This window comes from Salvelinus sp. IW2-2015, linkage group LG28 (genome assembly GCF_002910315.2).
Source record: "Salvelinus sp. IW2-2015 linkage group LG28, ASM291031v2, whole genome shotgun sequence".
NCBI lineage: Eukaryota > Metazoa > Chordata > Actinopteri > Salmoniformes > Salmonidae > Salvelinus > Salvelinus sp. IW2-2015.
The window spans coordinates 1,097,406-1,112,062 of NC_036868.1; the positions used below are offsets into that span (position 1 = coordinate 1,097,406).

At 42.7% G+C, this 14,657-nt stretch overlaps 1 protein-coding gene across 1 annotated transcript in view; it reads left to right on the forward strand.

Annotated features, from left to right (window-relative positions):
• LOC111954054 (MAP/microtubule affinity-regulating kinase 3) overlaps positions 1-14,657 on the forward strand; it is a 144,009-nt gene that overhangs the window by 70,586 nt on the left and 58,766 nt on the right. The window contains 1 exon segment of the mRNA XM_070435733.1: positions 7,021-7,218. Coding sequence (XP_070291834.1) covers positions 7,021-7,218 — 198 coding nt within the window.

A 14,657-nucleotide genomic window follows, 5' to 3' on the forward strand; every position in this document is an offset into this window, starting at 1 on the left:
TGGAATACAGTGGCTTGGGTAAACTGTTGGAATTTTATGGTTGGAATACAGTGGCTTGGGTAAACTGTTGGAATTTTATGGTTGGAATACAGTGGGCACTTGGAATGCGGTTTTGTTTGGCATGACAACGAATGGAAAAAGTAAGGAAAGAGATGGTTGTGACAGAGTAAGAACCAAAGTGTTGGTCAGTGTTTCCCTTGGGACCCTAATTGGCTTTAAATAGATGGGTACTGGCAGGGGTGCAACTTTGGTTTTAGAAGTGGAGGGGACATAATTTAAAAAAATGTATTGTTATTTTTTATCATGTCGGATAAACACTCCGAACAGCCTGTCTGACCTCTCTGAGGCGTCACTCCTGGTCCTAAAGCACACCGCTGCCTCGTTTTGGTTCACATTCCAATGATAAAACTGGGGGGGGGGACAAAAATGCAATTTCCGGTCACTGAATTGTTTGGTGAGCATGAAAACGATATAAACCATATGTCACGGCTGTCTGTCACTAGATCTCAACCCAATTGAACTCTTATGGGAGATTCTGGAGCGGCGCCTGAGACGGCGGTTTCCAGCATCAGTAAAACACCAGATGATGTCATTTCTCATAGAAGAATGGTGTTGTATACTTTCAGTTTAGTTCCAAACACTTGTAGAATCTATGCCAAGGTGCATTGAAGRTGTTCTGGCTTGTGGTGGCCCAATGCCTTTTTTTTGTTACCTGTACATTCAGACAAAGATTTTAGAATATTTTTCGCCATTTCATCTCTGATTTATGAACAAGCTGTTGCACAAACAATGCTGATTTATAATCTACCACTGGTACAAGCCTGTATTAGAGCAAAAGTTTGCTAGCAACATTTTCCCTATCTCAGTGGATTTAGCTAGCCAGTTAGCTAAGCAGCGATTAGCATTAGGGGTTAAAACAAAACATTTTGGCACATTAGCAGCTTGCTAYGACCAACTTCCATAAAACTTAAATTATTTCCTGAGTCTCGAATAGCCACCTGTCTCTTTTTAATAGCCGGGTAACGACACACAATCACATGRGCCGAATACAACAGGTAGACCTTACAGTGAAATGCTTACTTAGGGCTGTCGTATTCGGCGCATGTGACAAATACAATTTGATTTGATCAGACATACATACCTGTCAGCACATAAACACCTGTTTCAAATAAYCGCCCGGTCTAAATTAATTATTTACYAGGTTACCATGATTTACTATTAATTGTTTACAAGGTTTAATGTTTGATTTGTTACATTAAATAATTCAGTAATGACTCAGAGAAAATTATGGCAATCATCCGTTTTTTTATCGCCAGTAAGAAACTGCTAGCCATTGGCTGCTATCAGCTGAGAACTGCTAGCTAACTGGCAAGCACAAAAACAGTCAACAACTTCGGGAGTACAGAACTAGGGTTGTGCCAATCTCGTCATACTCATATTCGTAATTGTTTCCGTTTTATCACAATTCATACTCGTAAATCGATTACTTCCATTAGAAAACCCGAAGTGTGCTTAAATGCGGTAAAGCCTGTACTCAAGTGCACATTACTGAAGCTGTCACTCAGCTAAATCATTAATGTCCTTCATGACTACTGTTACACTCAGAGGACTCATCTCAGAGATCGTCTATATGATTCCATCATTAATAGAGCTGTCAACTCAGACTATCTCAGAGAACTCGTCGTTATGTTCACACTACATTACTCGAGCTGTTCATTAGAGCTTATCATATCTCAGAGCTCTGTCAGTCTATGTCTCCTTCATATACTGAGCTCGCAACTAGTATCATCAGAGCTACATCAGTTAATTTCTCAGAGATTACTGAGCTGGAACCTTAAGACCCATACGAAACACATGTTCCTTCATTACTGAGCTGTCACTCAGAGCTCATCGTTATGTTCCTTCATTACTGAGCTGTCACTCAGAGATCATCGTTATGTTCCTTCATTACTGAGCTGTCACTCAGAGCTCATCGTTATGTTCCTTCACTCATTCACACACATTGTTAAATGACCCTGGCAGATGAAAATGCACATGATTTACTTATTTAGTCCTATTCAATAATGAACAAAATAGTCTAATAAATAGCCTAATGCATGGCTGGCTACTACTGCCTGCCTTTACTCCAGACAGATTTAGATGAAGGTAGACTAATTCACTTGTCCCATCTATTGTTTCACTTTCGAGAGGAGCAAAGCTTTTCTCTCACGACAGTTATGCCACAGTGTTTGTACAATCAAAGTAAACTATTTACATTTGTCATTTTATTTTTTAATGATCTGTCACTCAGTAAACATGCCTGGCAGAGAGAAATGCATGGGCATGGATCACAACATAACGACAGACGTCAGCAATGGAATAATTATACGGACAGACAAAGTAGGGCTACTAAACAACGGCAAGTAAAAAGACTAAAACAACCATATGGCCTCAGCAAAGTAGACAGACTAAAACAACCATATGGCCTCAGCAAAGTAGACAGACTAAAACAACCATATGGCCTCAGCAAAGTAGACAGACCTTAACAACACACATTATGCCTCAGCAAATAAACAGACTTAAACAACCATATGCCTCAGCAATCAGAACAGACTTAAACAACCATAATGCCTCAGCAAAAATAGACAACAAAACAACCAGTGCCTCAGCAAATAGACAACTAAAAACCAACCATTATGCTCAGCAAAGTAGACAGACTAAAACAACCATATGGCCTCAGCAAAGTAGACAGACTAAAACAACCATATGGCCTCAGCAAAGTAGACATGAATTAAATGGCTGGAACAACATTGATTTCTGATTCATACACAATGTTTGGAAAAGGGGAAAGGTGTGCCCTGAGATGAGTGAAAGAAACAGAGCCGTGTGTCTGTCTGGGGAAATGAGAGCAGACGGAGAGCGGCTTTTTCCATTACAATCAATGTAGCAGGTTCACCCAATTTACCCCGCCCCATTTCTTAACAGACAGAAGAACTAGCCAATAGTTGTTTGGAGCACACAGTGCTTCACTCTGTTCGCGTGAAAGAGAGATGAGTGCTGGCAGCTGAAAATTGCTTTTTTTCTTATCGCAGATAATGACAAAAAATAATTGTCATAATCATATTCAGAAAATGGTCCATATCCGTTAAAATAATCGTTTTCTCACACCCCTCTACAGAACCTTAGAAATCAGATGGTCACTCTAGTGGCGAAAGTAAGATCTGCTGTAAATGCACAGTCAAAGAGGAGAATAATTATTCTGTCAATTATTATTATTTTTATTTTTTTTTACATTTATAGAGGCATACTAAGACAAGAAACGTGACGCCGTGTGTAAATGGTAACAAATTAGTGCAGGGAATGAAGAAATTTATTAAAATGCTGGAATTAAACAATTACCAAGCAAATGAGCAAAAGCTGTGATCATAAAGGAAATAGAGGCCTGGCTCAAATAGAGGCCTGGCTCTAATATTTAAGTGATTTAAGCAAATAAACATTAACTAGCGTTTGCAGAGAGAAAGTTACACAAACAAATAGTATAATATAGAAAACTTGGATTTATATTAAGAATCAAAGTGGAAAGCTGTGTCCTTGTTTGGAAAAATCTGTTGACTGCATGCTGTGTTTGGTCAATGCATGCAGAGTGAATCTCGGGCACAAGGAACTGCCTGTTTGAGTGACAGGGGGCAGGGCTTGGTGTGTGTGGGATTGGGAAGCTGCCAAAAGAGGAGGAACTGAGAGAGTTGATTTCAATTTGAATATGAATTCAATCAAATATTGGCACWAACTGAAAATGTAAACACAAAGCAGGCACTTCATAATTTTTGGAGGRACGAACAACATTATGCAAGTTAACTAGCAATCAAGTAGGCTTGMGCTGAATACAGTATACCGGGGTATTTGGAAAAACCACAGGATAGTTTTTCAATACAGTTGAAACAATTTCTTTACGTTTTATTTATTTGTAGCTACTTAAGTAAATACCTGCAGTAAACTTGTGCAATACGTTATGAGATAAAGATTGCATTCTGCATTTTACCTGTCACAGTCACGTGGTGTTTGTTTACAAGCACGAGAGACCGGAGCCTTGTGAGTCACTCGCTGTTGTGCAGCATGCGCCAGGTGATCTAGTTACAGTATGGAATTCACAACTAAATGTTTGCCAGCTAGATATCTTATAACTATTAAGTTAACTGTCTAAAATGTGCTAATTGCTATGCAGTTGTGAATTTTGGTTTGCTAATTTAGTAGGTAGTTAGCTAAGTGGTTAGCMTCATCCAAAATCAAACATTCGCTTCGTAACAGCAGAGAATTCGCTCCTGGATCAAGACCCTTGGTGTTTAATATTTGTTTTGTGCATGCAGCAAACTGTGAGTAGCGTTTTTTAGTTACACGTATAGTTTAGGTCGGAGTCTGTATAAAATGTTAAATGTTTTCGTTAGCATTTAGTTCGAATTCTCTATGGGATGTTACCTGTACTTTTTACTATGTAATCCGAAGGTTAGCAATGCTATCAGTGGGATTTGAAGAGCGCCCTGTGTGTTTAATGCTGGTATTACCGAATATCCCGGTATGGCACAAGGTCAGTATGAAGGATTGACAATCTGGATACCATCCAAGCATATTAGGAAGCTTACTTAAATGTGAATAACTTTAGCTAACTAGCTTAGCAAGCTAATATAAATGTGAATAACTCTAGCTAGCTAACTTAGTTGAATTACTATAGCTATTAATGTGCACTTAGTTAGCTTGCAGGATTAACTAGCCAGAGTTATTCATATTTATATTCGCTTGGTAATCTAGTTAGTTCGAGTTATTCACATTTAAGTATGTGAATACATGCAAATAACTCTAGCTAGCTAGCTGGCAAGCTAACTTAGTTGAATTACTCCAGCTAGCTAGCAAACTAATTTAGTGAAATGTAAATAAATGTAGCTACAGTAGCTAACCAACTACTTAGTTTACTATAGGGCAAAACAATTAACATTTTAAACTTACTCTCTTAAAATGTAAAAAAATAAAATAAAAAAAAGTATCCCATAAGGTCAATGGGCAATTATGTAGGCAGGAGTGCAGATAGGAAAAACAACGTACATGAACATATGACGGTTTCATGCCTCCCAATGTTCACGAGGTGCTTCCAGATTGTTTATGTCTCCAGTTTTACACTTTTCTAGCATATTTTAACAACGTGGAAATGGTCCCTTCACTTTKAATTAGGAATTTCTTTCATCTCTTGAATGAATGGACTCATTACCAGTAGAAATGGCAGCTGCCGTCCTTTCCTAAGTTCTCTTCCCCTTCTCCCTTGTCCCATGTTTGGGAATTCCTCTCCTGAGTGGTGACACCCCCATCCCCCAACTTTATTCTAATCCATGGGTCGGAAATCCCCCTTTTATTTTTCCAGTGTTCCCATTTCCTGTCTCTCTCTCTCTCTCTCTCACACACAGACACACACACAGCGACCTTCTTCCTGGGGGTACAAAAGCCTGTTTGTGTCACTCTTTGTGTGTGTGTCATTAAGCCCTGGCGATCATCTAGCAGGTCCCCTCTGCTCCCACTCTCATGTGCCCCACCACCACAACAACACCACACAATACACACACAACACGCACAGACACCACAACGCACACGACAGACACTGTGTGTGTGTGTGTGTGTGTGTGTGTGTGTGTGTGATAGTGTAAGAGAGAGGAAGCGAGAGAATGAGAACAGTCTGGGACAATAAGGGGGGAATTCCTACCAATGGATTAAAAAAGTTGGGAATGAGAATGTCACCACTGGACAAAAGATGGCGTTTTTATTTGAATTTCACAATGCATCCGCTATCATTTTTTATTTCACTTTTATTTTTGAAATTACTTTTACCCCTTTTTCTCCCCAATTTCGTGATATCCCATTGGTAGTTAGTCTTGTCCCATCGCTGCAACTCCCGTACGGACTCGGGAGAGGCGAAGGTCGAYGGCCATGCGTCRCATGAAACACGACGCTGCCAAGCCGCAGGGTCGTGACACACTGCTCGCTTAACCCGGAAGCCATCCTCACCAATGTGTCAGAGGAAACAACTGGAGACTGTGTCTGTGTGAGTCGATAAGCTTCCCAAATCAAAAAGCCATGGATTAACACAGAGTTTGTCGCTAAACTGAAGGACAGGACTACCTCTCACGAGGCTATCGCAGACAACCCTGAGGCTACGGCTAAGGACAGGAACAAATACAAGAAGTCCTTTTACGAACATGCAGTCAAGAAACTAGCAAAAGGACAATATAGGAATAAGGTGGAATCATATTACACAGCCTCAGATGCACACCGCATGTGGCAGGGGCTACAGTCCATTACAGATTACAAAGGAAGACCCAGTGATCTGCCCAATGATGCCTTTCTACCAGACAAACTTTTATGCACGCTTCGACAACAACAACATGGAATGGGTGTGAAGGTCGGGTGTGAATTCCGGGTGTGAGAACAGTCTGGGTGCCGACGTAAGGTCTTTAATCATGTCAACACCCGCAAGACCGCGGGGACCGACTGTATTCCAGGGCGCATTTTTAGAGCATGCGCAGAACAGCTGGCAGGCATATTCACCGTCATTTTCAAGCTCTCCTTGTCCCGGTCTGTAATCCCCCTGTTTTAAGATGACCACCATCATTCCTGTTCCCAAGGCTTCAGGCCACAATGAATACCACCCTGTAGCACTCACATCTGTAATTATAAAGTCCTTTGAAATGCTGGTTATGGCACACATCAACTCTATCATCCCAGAAACCCTAGACCCACACCAATTTGCATACCGCATACGACGCAATCTAAATTGCACTTCATGTGGCCCTTACCCACCTAGATAAGAGCAATACCTATGTGAGAATGCTGTTCGTTGACTACAGCTCAGCGTTCAACACCATTATCCCCTCCCAAGCTCGTCACCAAACTTAGCACCCTGGGACTGAACACCTCCCTCTGCAACTGTATGCTGGACTTCCTGACGGGCCGACCCCAGGTGGTGAGGGTAGGCAACATCACTTCTGCCATGCCCACCCTCAGAATGGGGGCCCGTGCTCATTTCCCTCCTGTACTTCCTGTTCACCCATGACTGCGTGGCCACGCATTACTCCAACACCATCATCAAGTTTGCTGACGACACAACGGTGATGGGCCTGATCACCGGCATTGAGGAGACAGCCTACAGGGCGGATGTCAGTGACCTTGCAGTGTGGTGCCGGAACAACAACCTCCCTCAACGTCAGCAAGACCAAGGAGCTGATCGTGGAATACAAGAAACAGGTGGCAAGCACGCTACCATCCACATRGATGGGGCTGCAGTGGAGTCGGTCTAGAGCTTATGTTTCCTCTGTGTCCACATCACTAAGGACTTAAAATGGTACACACATGCGCACAGACGTGAAGAATAATATCTTTACACATTAGTTGAGTTATCAAGGTGTTTGAGGATACAGTGTAGGACCATGTTGACAGCGTCAACTCTGTAGGCGAACTGCAGTGGGGTTGAGGTAGTCGTTCAAGCAGGACACCTTTTTTCAGGACTAGAACAATGATGGAGGATTTTTAAAGAGGCAGGAACCGTTTCTTAAAACTGCATTGTTGGTTAAGGGCTTGTCAGTAAGCATTTCACTGTAAGGTGAATTTGGCCGCATGTGACAAATACAATTTTATTTTATTTGAACAGTGCATTGCTCTAGTGATTGTTGGAATATTTTCATGGAAACATAAGAGAGTTGGTCAGTGCTTAAGTGTGGCTGGAGAGACCTTGTCGGAGGCAGCAGCCTTCCTGGTGTTCTGTTTCCTAAAGAGTCTGTTGACCTCTTGCTCTGTGATGACCAGGGGTGGGGGCTTCCTGGGATGGCAGATGGATAGAGGAGAGAGGTGCCTAGAGAGGAAGGGAGGGGTGTGGGGTATTGTCCTGGTGATGGAGGGGCGTTTGTGAGTCAAAGCTGCAGTAAAACTGGTTTACTTTATTCAGCAGTGAGGGGTCGTCTGACATCGGGGGGGCTTTTGGTTTGTAGTTCGTAATTTGTTTTAGTCCTTTTCAGACAGACGAGCAGTCATTTGTTTTTAGTAAAACTCCAGCCTGACTTTGTACTGCTGTTTGGCTTTCTTAATTCCGAAGTGTAGCTTTTGGTTGGTCTAAATTTTACGGCACATGGTTGGCGATCGTCTGGTTAGGCCTGGGGGAAGAGACTGTTTCCCTTTTTTTTTGGTGCTTTTCACGCCCAACTTCCTCTCTTCTGCTGACCCACTTTCTCACTCCCTCGCTCCCAAAACCCAGGTAGGTCAGTGCAGAAGGAGGGAGATAGGGAGGGTGATGAAGAGAGAGACTSATGGAGACCGACTGAAGGAGAGCAAGATGGAGGGAGAGATACAAGACTAAATGGTACCGACAGGGAAAGAGCGAGAGAATAGAGGGAGTCAGACTGAAGAAGACTGAGGGGGAGAGAGACTGTGGGATTAGTTGGCTACGGTCTCATTTCAAAACAGCATGTGGCTGCATCAACATGAAACCTCTAAAATCAGTTAGATTTTTTTTGCCTGATTCCATTTTCCCCAAAAATTTCCTCCATTTTGTTTTTCAAGGTTTCAGGTTTTCCCTCTCAAAATCACATTTGAAAAAAATAGGGGGGGAAAACAAAACAACAAAATTCGATGTTTTAAGTCTAAACAATGTTTAAACCACATCAGCAGACCATTTTTGATGTCCGGGAAAATGTAAGAAAATTAGATTTTTGGGTGCAGTTACCCTTTTAATGCAAGCGCTCACCAGGAAGAGACCGTTGTTTGGTTAAGGCGGAGTTTGCAAAAGAAATGGCCACTGGATTGATTCAAATAATGATGAAATCATTCTGTCAGGCTACTTTGAAGTTAACATTTTAATTGAGAAGGTTAATAGTGGGAAAAAAAGGATATCGTTAGCATCATCGCTAACGGCTACACAAAGTATAGACATGCACACAGACAGGGGAATTCCTGTCAGTTGCATAAAAATACAGTTCACTGATACATTGTGTTCATGTCTTATGGCATGAACAAAATGCATGTCTCACTTCATGTTCATGTCTCACTTGGGCAAATMAATGCATTTWCAACTAAGTTCAATAGATTTAGTTGATTTCCTACTAATTTCYATACYTTTTTGAATATTGTTGAGTTCCGTTTTAATGTTTGGATTCCTTGATTCCGTCCGCGTTCTTCGCAATACGGATTTTATAGGGCCCTACAACATATGTTTGAAAAAAATCTGCAGTGTTTCTCCCCTAGACAATTTCTTTCGGTGGGATGCAAAGTAGCCCAAAGCAACATTTTAAGCAGGCAGATGCATACAACGTTCAGATGATGCTAAGAGTAGCAAGGTGAATTTCAGGCCAAATTGAATTTTCAATAGTGTAATATAGCACGGTTTCTATTCTTGGTGTGGAAACTCAGGGAGTGCAGTGTTGTTTTTTTCTGTCCCAGCTCTAACACTGTTTTGCCCAATCAAGGGCTTACTGATCAGTTAAGAAAGAGTCGGAATGAGTGTAAACAGACACTGTACATCAAATCTGTACAGATCTTAACAATGTCCACAGAAGTTTTTATAGTCTCAGGTACACAATATCAATATTGTCTAGCAGCTATCCTTATCCTGCTAAATGAGTGTGTTCTGGAACACACCCACAGACAGACAGTGAAACAGACAGTGATTCAGAAAGCGAGATTTAGCCTGCTAGTACGGGGCTTTTCCACCTAACTGTAGGCTTTGATTTCACAGTTACATTCCTTCAGCCTAGTGCTTTGTGTCTAGTCACACATGCACGCACGCACACTCATACACACACACACACGCATACTCACACACGCATACACACACACACACACACGCATACACACACGCTGAGTTATCTGCTCAGGTGGTGATTGTGGGCTCGAGGCTGCAGCAGCAGAGTTGCAGTGAGCTGCTATGGTAGACTGTCTGTCTGTCTCTGTCTGTATGTATATCTGTCTGTCTGTCTCTGTCTGTATGTCTGCCTGTCTCTGTCTGTCTGTCTGTCTGTCTGTCTGTCTGTCTCTGGCCCTCAGGCCTGTCTGTCTGTCTGTCTCTGGCTGTCGTGACGATTAACAACATCCAACCCCCGCAAGCACCTACACCTCTCAAACTTCCATTGATGGACAACAGATGTGCTTTTGTGGGCTAAACAGTGGAAATCCATTGACATGTGGTGTGGTGAGTGGTGGACTGTCGTGTGTGTGTGTGTGTGTGGTGGTGGTAGTGTGCTTTTGTGTGTGCAGATCTGGTGGATTTCATCTATAAGCAGGGTCTGATTGGAACAGAATTAGCTATTCACTGATTACAGTCATAACCATACAATGGATTGTTATGGGTGGGTAGTTATAAAGTAACTATCTAAAAATGGTGACACGGTAATTACATTTTTGCAGTCTCCATGGGGAATACATTTTGCCATCTCCAATGGAGAATACATTTTTTGCCAGTCTCTAATTCTTTTTAGTGACAGTCATTTTGCCTCGGTCGATCAATTAATAACAGCCTAGTGGTTCAAGTGAATTAAAACCCAACTCATAACTTTTCCATATGCAAAAATAACCTCTATCTAGTATCATAGTTAGTTGGAAACACTGACCAATGAAGCTCTACGTTGACCAGTTAGTTGGGAAAACACTGACCAATGAGCTCTACGTTCTTGAACCAGTTGTTAGTGTGGGAAACACTTTGAGACCAATTACAGCCTTCTATGTTTGACAGTGATAGTATGGAAACACTGACCAATGATCTCTACGTTTGACAGTGTTAGTGACCAATTGAGCCCCTATATACGTTGCTGCCCTTCTCTTTTGTGATAATACAGCGCTCGTCCACTGGCAGAACTTAATTGGTTAGGCCAATATAGGGTCTTAAGTAGGTATTGGCCAAGCGAATTGGTTGTTCCTCGCAGGGCTCAGTACCTGCCATGTTGGGTTGCTTGAAAAGTCTACTGTGTGTATGATGTGTGTTGATCACTGTCAATGTCCGTGGACACCCAGCCCAGGGAGTCTTTGAACATGTGTGTCTTAGTGTGTGTGTGCGTGTGTGGTGCTGAAATCCATCCACTCCGGTACCCTGTTCTAAAATTTAGCCTGGCCTCCTTCTCCTTCATCCTCCCATGGGTACGAGGTGTCCAAACTCCCCGGAAGGAAAAAAGGGGGAAGAAGGGGTGTGAGAGGGAGAGATAGAGGTCTGAGACTGACTCAGGAGCAGTGAGAGAGAGGGAGGGAGATAGATAGAGAAGCACCTACATGATGAGAGCTGAGAGGATGACGGAGGAGAGAACGAGAGAGAATGAACAGACCGGAACTGGCGTGGGAGAGAGTGAGAGGAGAGAGAGAGAGAGCGAGGACAGAAGGATGGAGGGGACACCAGAGGGAAAGACGAGGAAAGAGGGAGAGATAGAGAGTTTTTAACATCCCAAGTGAAACCTTTGACTGAATGGAGGATTAAACTGCCTCCTCAAAGTAAAATCTGTAAGTTCATTAAGGTTTCTTGAAAGCATAATTCGCGGCCTAGGTATACGGGGACAGCGCCTCATTTTATATCTAATCTGTGTCCGTAAGTTTTTTAAGCAATTCATTACTTTATGCGTTAATTATAAAAAAACCAAGGTTCACTAATTATACAATAGCAGGCGAATGGCAGACGCAAACCTCCTCCTGCGTGAAGAGGAAGCTACTGGTTATATGCTGCGCTTTTGCTGTTCCAGCCCATAGCCTCTATTCTACCCTAAACAGCATCATTTCAGACCTTGAAGTTGCCTGAAGCAGTTCGCGTATAACACAGGATAGCTCTTTCAAGAGGAGGGCTGGCATACTATGCAGCGGGTAGAATCAGGGATTAATACTTGGGCATTTAATATTCACATGGGCATTCATTGCATTATTCTCAAAGCTATTATAGATGTATACTATTTGCTACACACGATTACCCTGCCTCATATTAGACCATAAAACTTACCTCACTGGTGGCCATATGACTAAGTAGTAACTACCTCCATTGGCATGTTACACCTAAAGAATAACTTCTACCACCACTGGCATTTACTAATAACTTAACCTCCACTGGCCACATTGAATTACTAAGTTAAGTAACCTTACCTCCACTGGCATGACCCTAAAAGTAAACTTACCTCCATCGGCAACATTCATACCTAAGATGAAGGCAGTTTATAACTTCCCCTTTAACCACCCACTTACGGCCCGCCGCCATAATCCATTACTAAGTAAAACTACCTCCACTGGACCCCATATTTATTATTACTAAGTAAACCTTACCCTTCCACTGGGCATATCACTAATAAAAAAAGTAACTTGTATACCTCCACTGGCATATTTACTAAGTAACTTACCTTCCACCACTGTGGCCCGCCATTTAAATTACTCTACAAGTAACTTACCTCCACTGGCATATTTAACCTAATAATAACTTACCTCACTGGCATAAACTTATTCACTAAAGTCAAAGAAGTAACTTACCTCCATGGCCCGCATATACTTAAAAAAGAGTAAACGTGATAGTAAGTTAACTTACCTCCCACTGGCCATATACTAAGTTAGTTAACCTTACCTTCCACTGGGCATAATTACTAAACAAGTTACGTTAATGTATTAACTTACCTCCACTGTGGCCATCATTACTAAATAGTCAACTTACTCCACTGCCTATCTACTAAGTAAACTTACCTCACTTGGCCTATATACAGTAAAGAAGTACTTACCTTCTCACTGGTCATTACTAAAGCTACTCACTACGCCTAATTACATATCACTTACCTCCACTGCAGGCCTAAACTATTAAACTTACCACCACTGGCCTATTACTAAGTTAACTTACCACCGACTGGCCTCACCAATTACTAATAAGTATAACTTACCTCCACCTGGCCTCAATACTAAGTAGGTATCTTAATTACCTCCAACTGGCCCACTGATCTACTAAGATAACTTACCACCACTGTGAAGATAGGCCTATATAGCTAAAGTAACTTAACCTCCACTGGGGCCTCACTATTAGCTAGAAGAGAGCTAAAACTGTACTCCTTCCCACTGGTACGATCAAATTACTAAGTAGTAAACTTACCTCCACTGGCATATTACTAAATGAGTACCTTTACCTCCACTGCATATTACTAAAAAGTAAGCTTACCTCCCTAAGGGCGCATCAATACTAAGTAATTGACCTCTCACTGGCATATTACTAAGTAACTTACCACCACTGGCATACTAGACTCCTGCCACTGAATATTACTAAGTAACTTACACCTTGTACCCCAACGGCATATTACTAAGTACTTACCTCCACTGGCATATTACTAAGTAAACTACCTCCACTGGCCATATTACTAAAGTAACTCCTCACGCCATATCGAAGTTGTAACACTCACTGATATTACTATACCTACTATGTAACAGTCTTACCTCCACATGGCATATTACTAAGTAAAACTTACCTCCGACTGGGCCAATACAGTCTTACTAATGGCATAAAAGTAACTTACCCCACGGCGCATATTACTAAGGATAAACTACCACCACTGGGCATTATTAACTAAGTAGCATTACCTCCACCTGGCATAATACAAGGGTAACTTACCTCCACTGGCAGTCATATTACATAAGCTAAACTTACCTCCGGACTGGCATCGATTACTAAGTAACTTACTCCACTGGCATATACTAAGTAACTTACCTCCACTGGCAATACTAAGTAACTTACCTTCCACTGGCATATTACTAAGTAACTACCTCCACTGGCATATTCCATCACTAGGTAGAGAGTCTTCTCATCTCCTATCACCTCAAACAGTTTCACTGTGAAGGAGAGAAGACGCGAGAGGGAGGCGAGAGAGGAAGGAGAGAGGAGAGGCGGGAGAGAGGAGAGAGAGAGGCGGAGAAAGAAAAGGAAGAGAGGGAAGAGAGAGAGGGAAAGAGGAGAGAGGCGGAAAAGAGAAAGAGAGAGCAAAGAGAGAAAGAGTAAGAGAGAGAGGTTATTTAACTTTGTTTATTATCTATTTCACTTGCTTTGGCAATGTAAATATACAGTATGTTTTCTATGCCAATGAATTGAATTGATATTAAGCCAGGTTGCCTCAGGACTGTATAGATGCAGTAGCGCTGGCTGTTCTGTTCCCAGGATCAGTCACATGACAGCACGGACAGGCCTGAGGCCAGAACAGACGACAGGCCGAGGGCCAGAGACAGACAGACATGCCTGAGGGCCAGGACAGACAGACAGACAGGCCTGCAGGGCCAGAGACAGACAGACAACAGGCCTGAGGGCCAGAGACAGACAGACAGACGACAGGCCTGAGGGCCAGGAACAGACAGACAGACAGACAGGCCTGAGGGCCAGAGACAGACAGACAGACAGGCCTGAGGGCCAGAGACAGACAGACAGACAGGCCTGAGGCCAGAGACAGACAGACAGACAGGCCTGAGGCCAGAGACGAGACAGACAGACAGGCCTGAGGGCCAAGAGACAGACAGACAGACAGGCCTGAGGGCCGAGACAGGACAGACAGACAGCCTGAGGCCAGAAGCCAGAGGACAGACAGACAGACAGGCCTGAGGGCCAGAGGACAACAGACAGACAGCCTGAGGGCCAGAGACCAGACCAGACCCAGTGACAGGCCGAGGCCAGA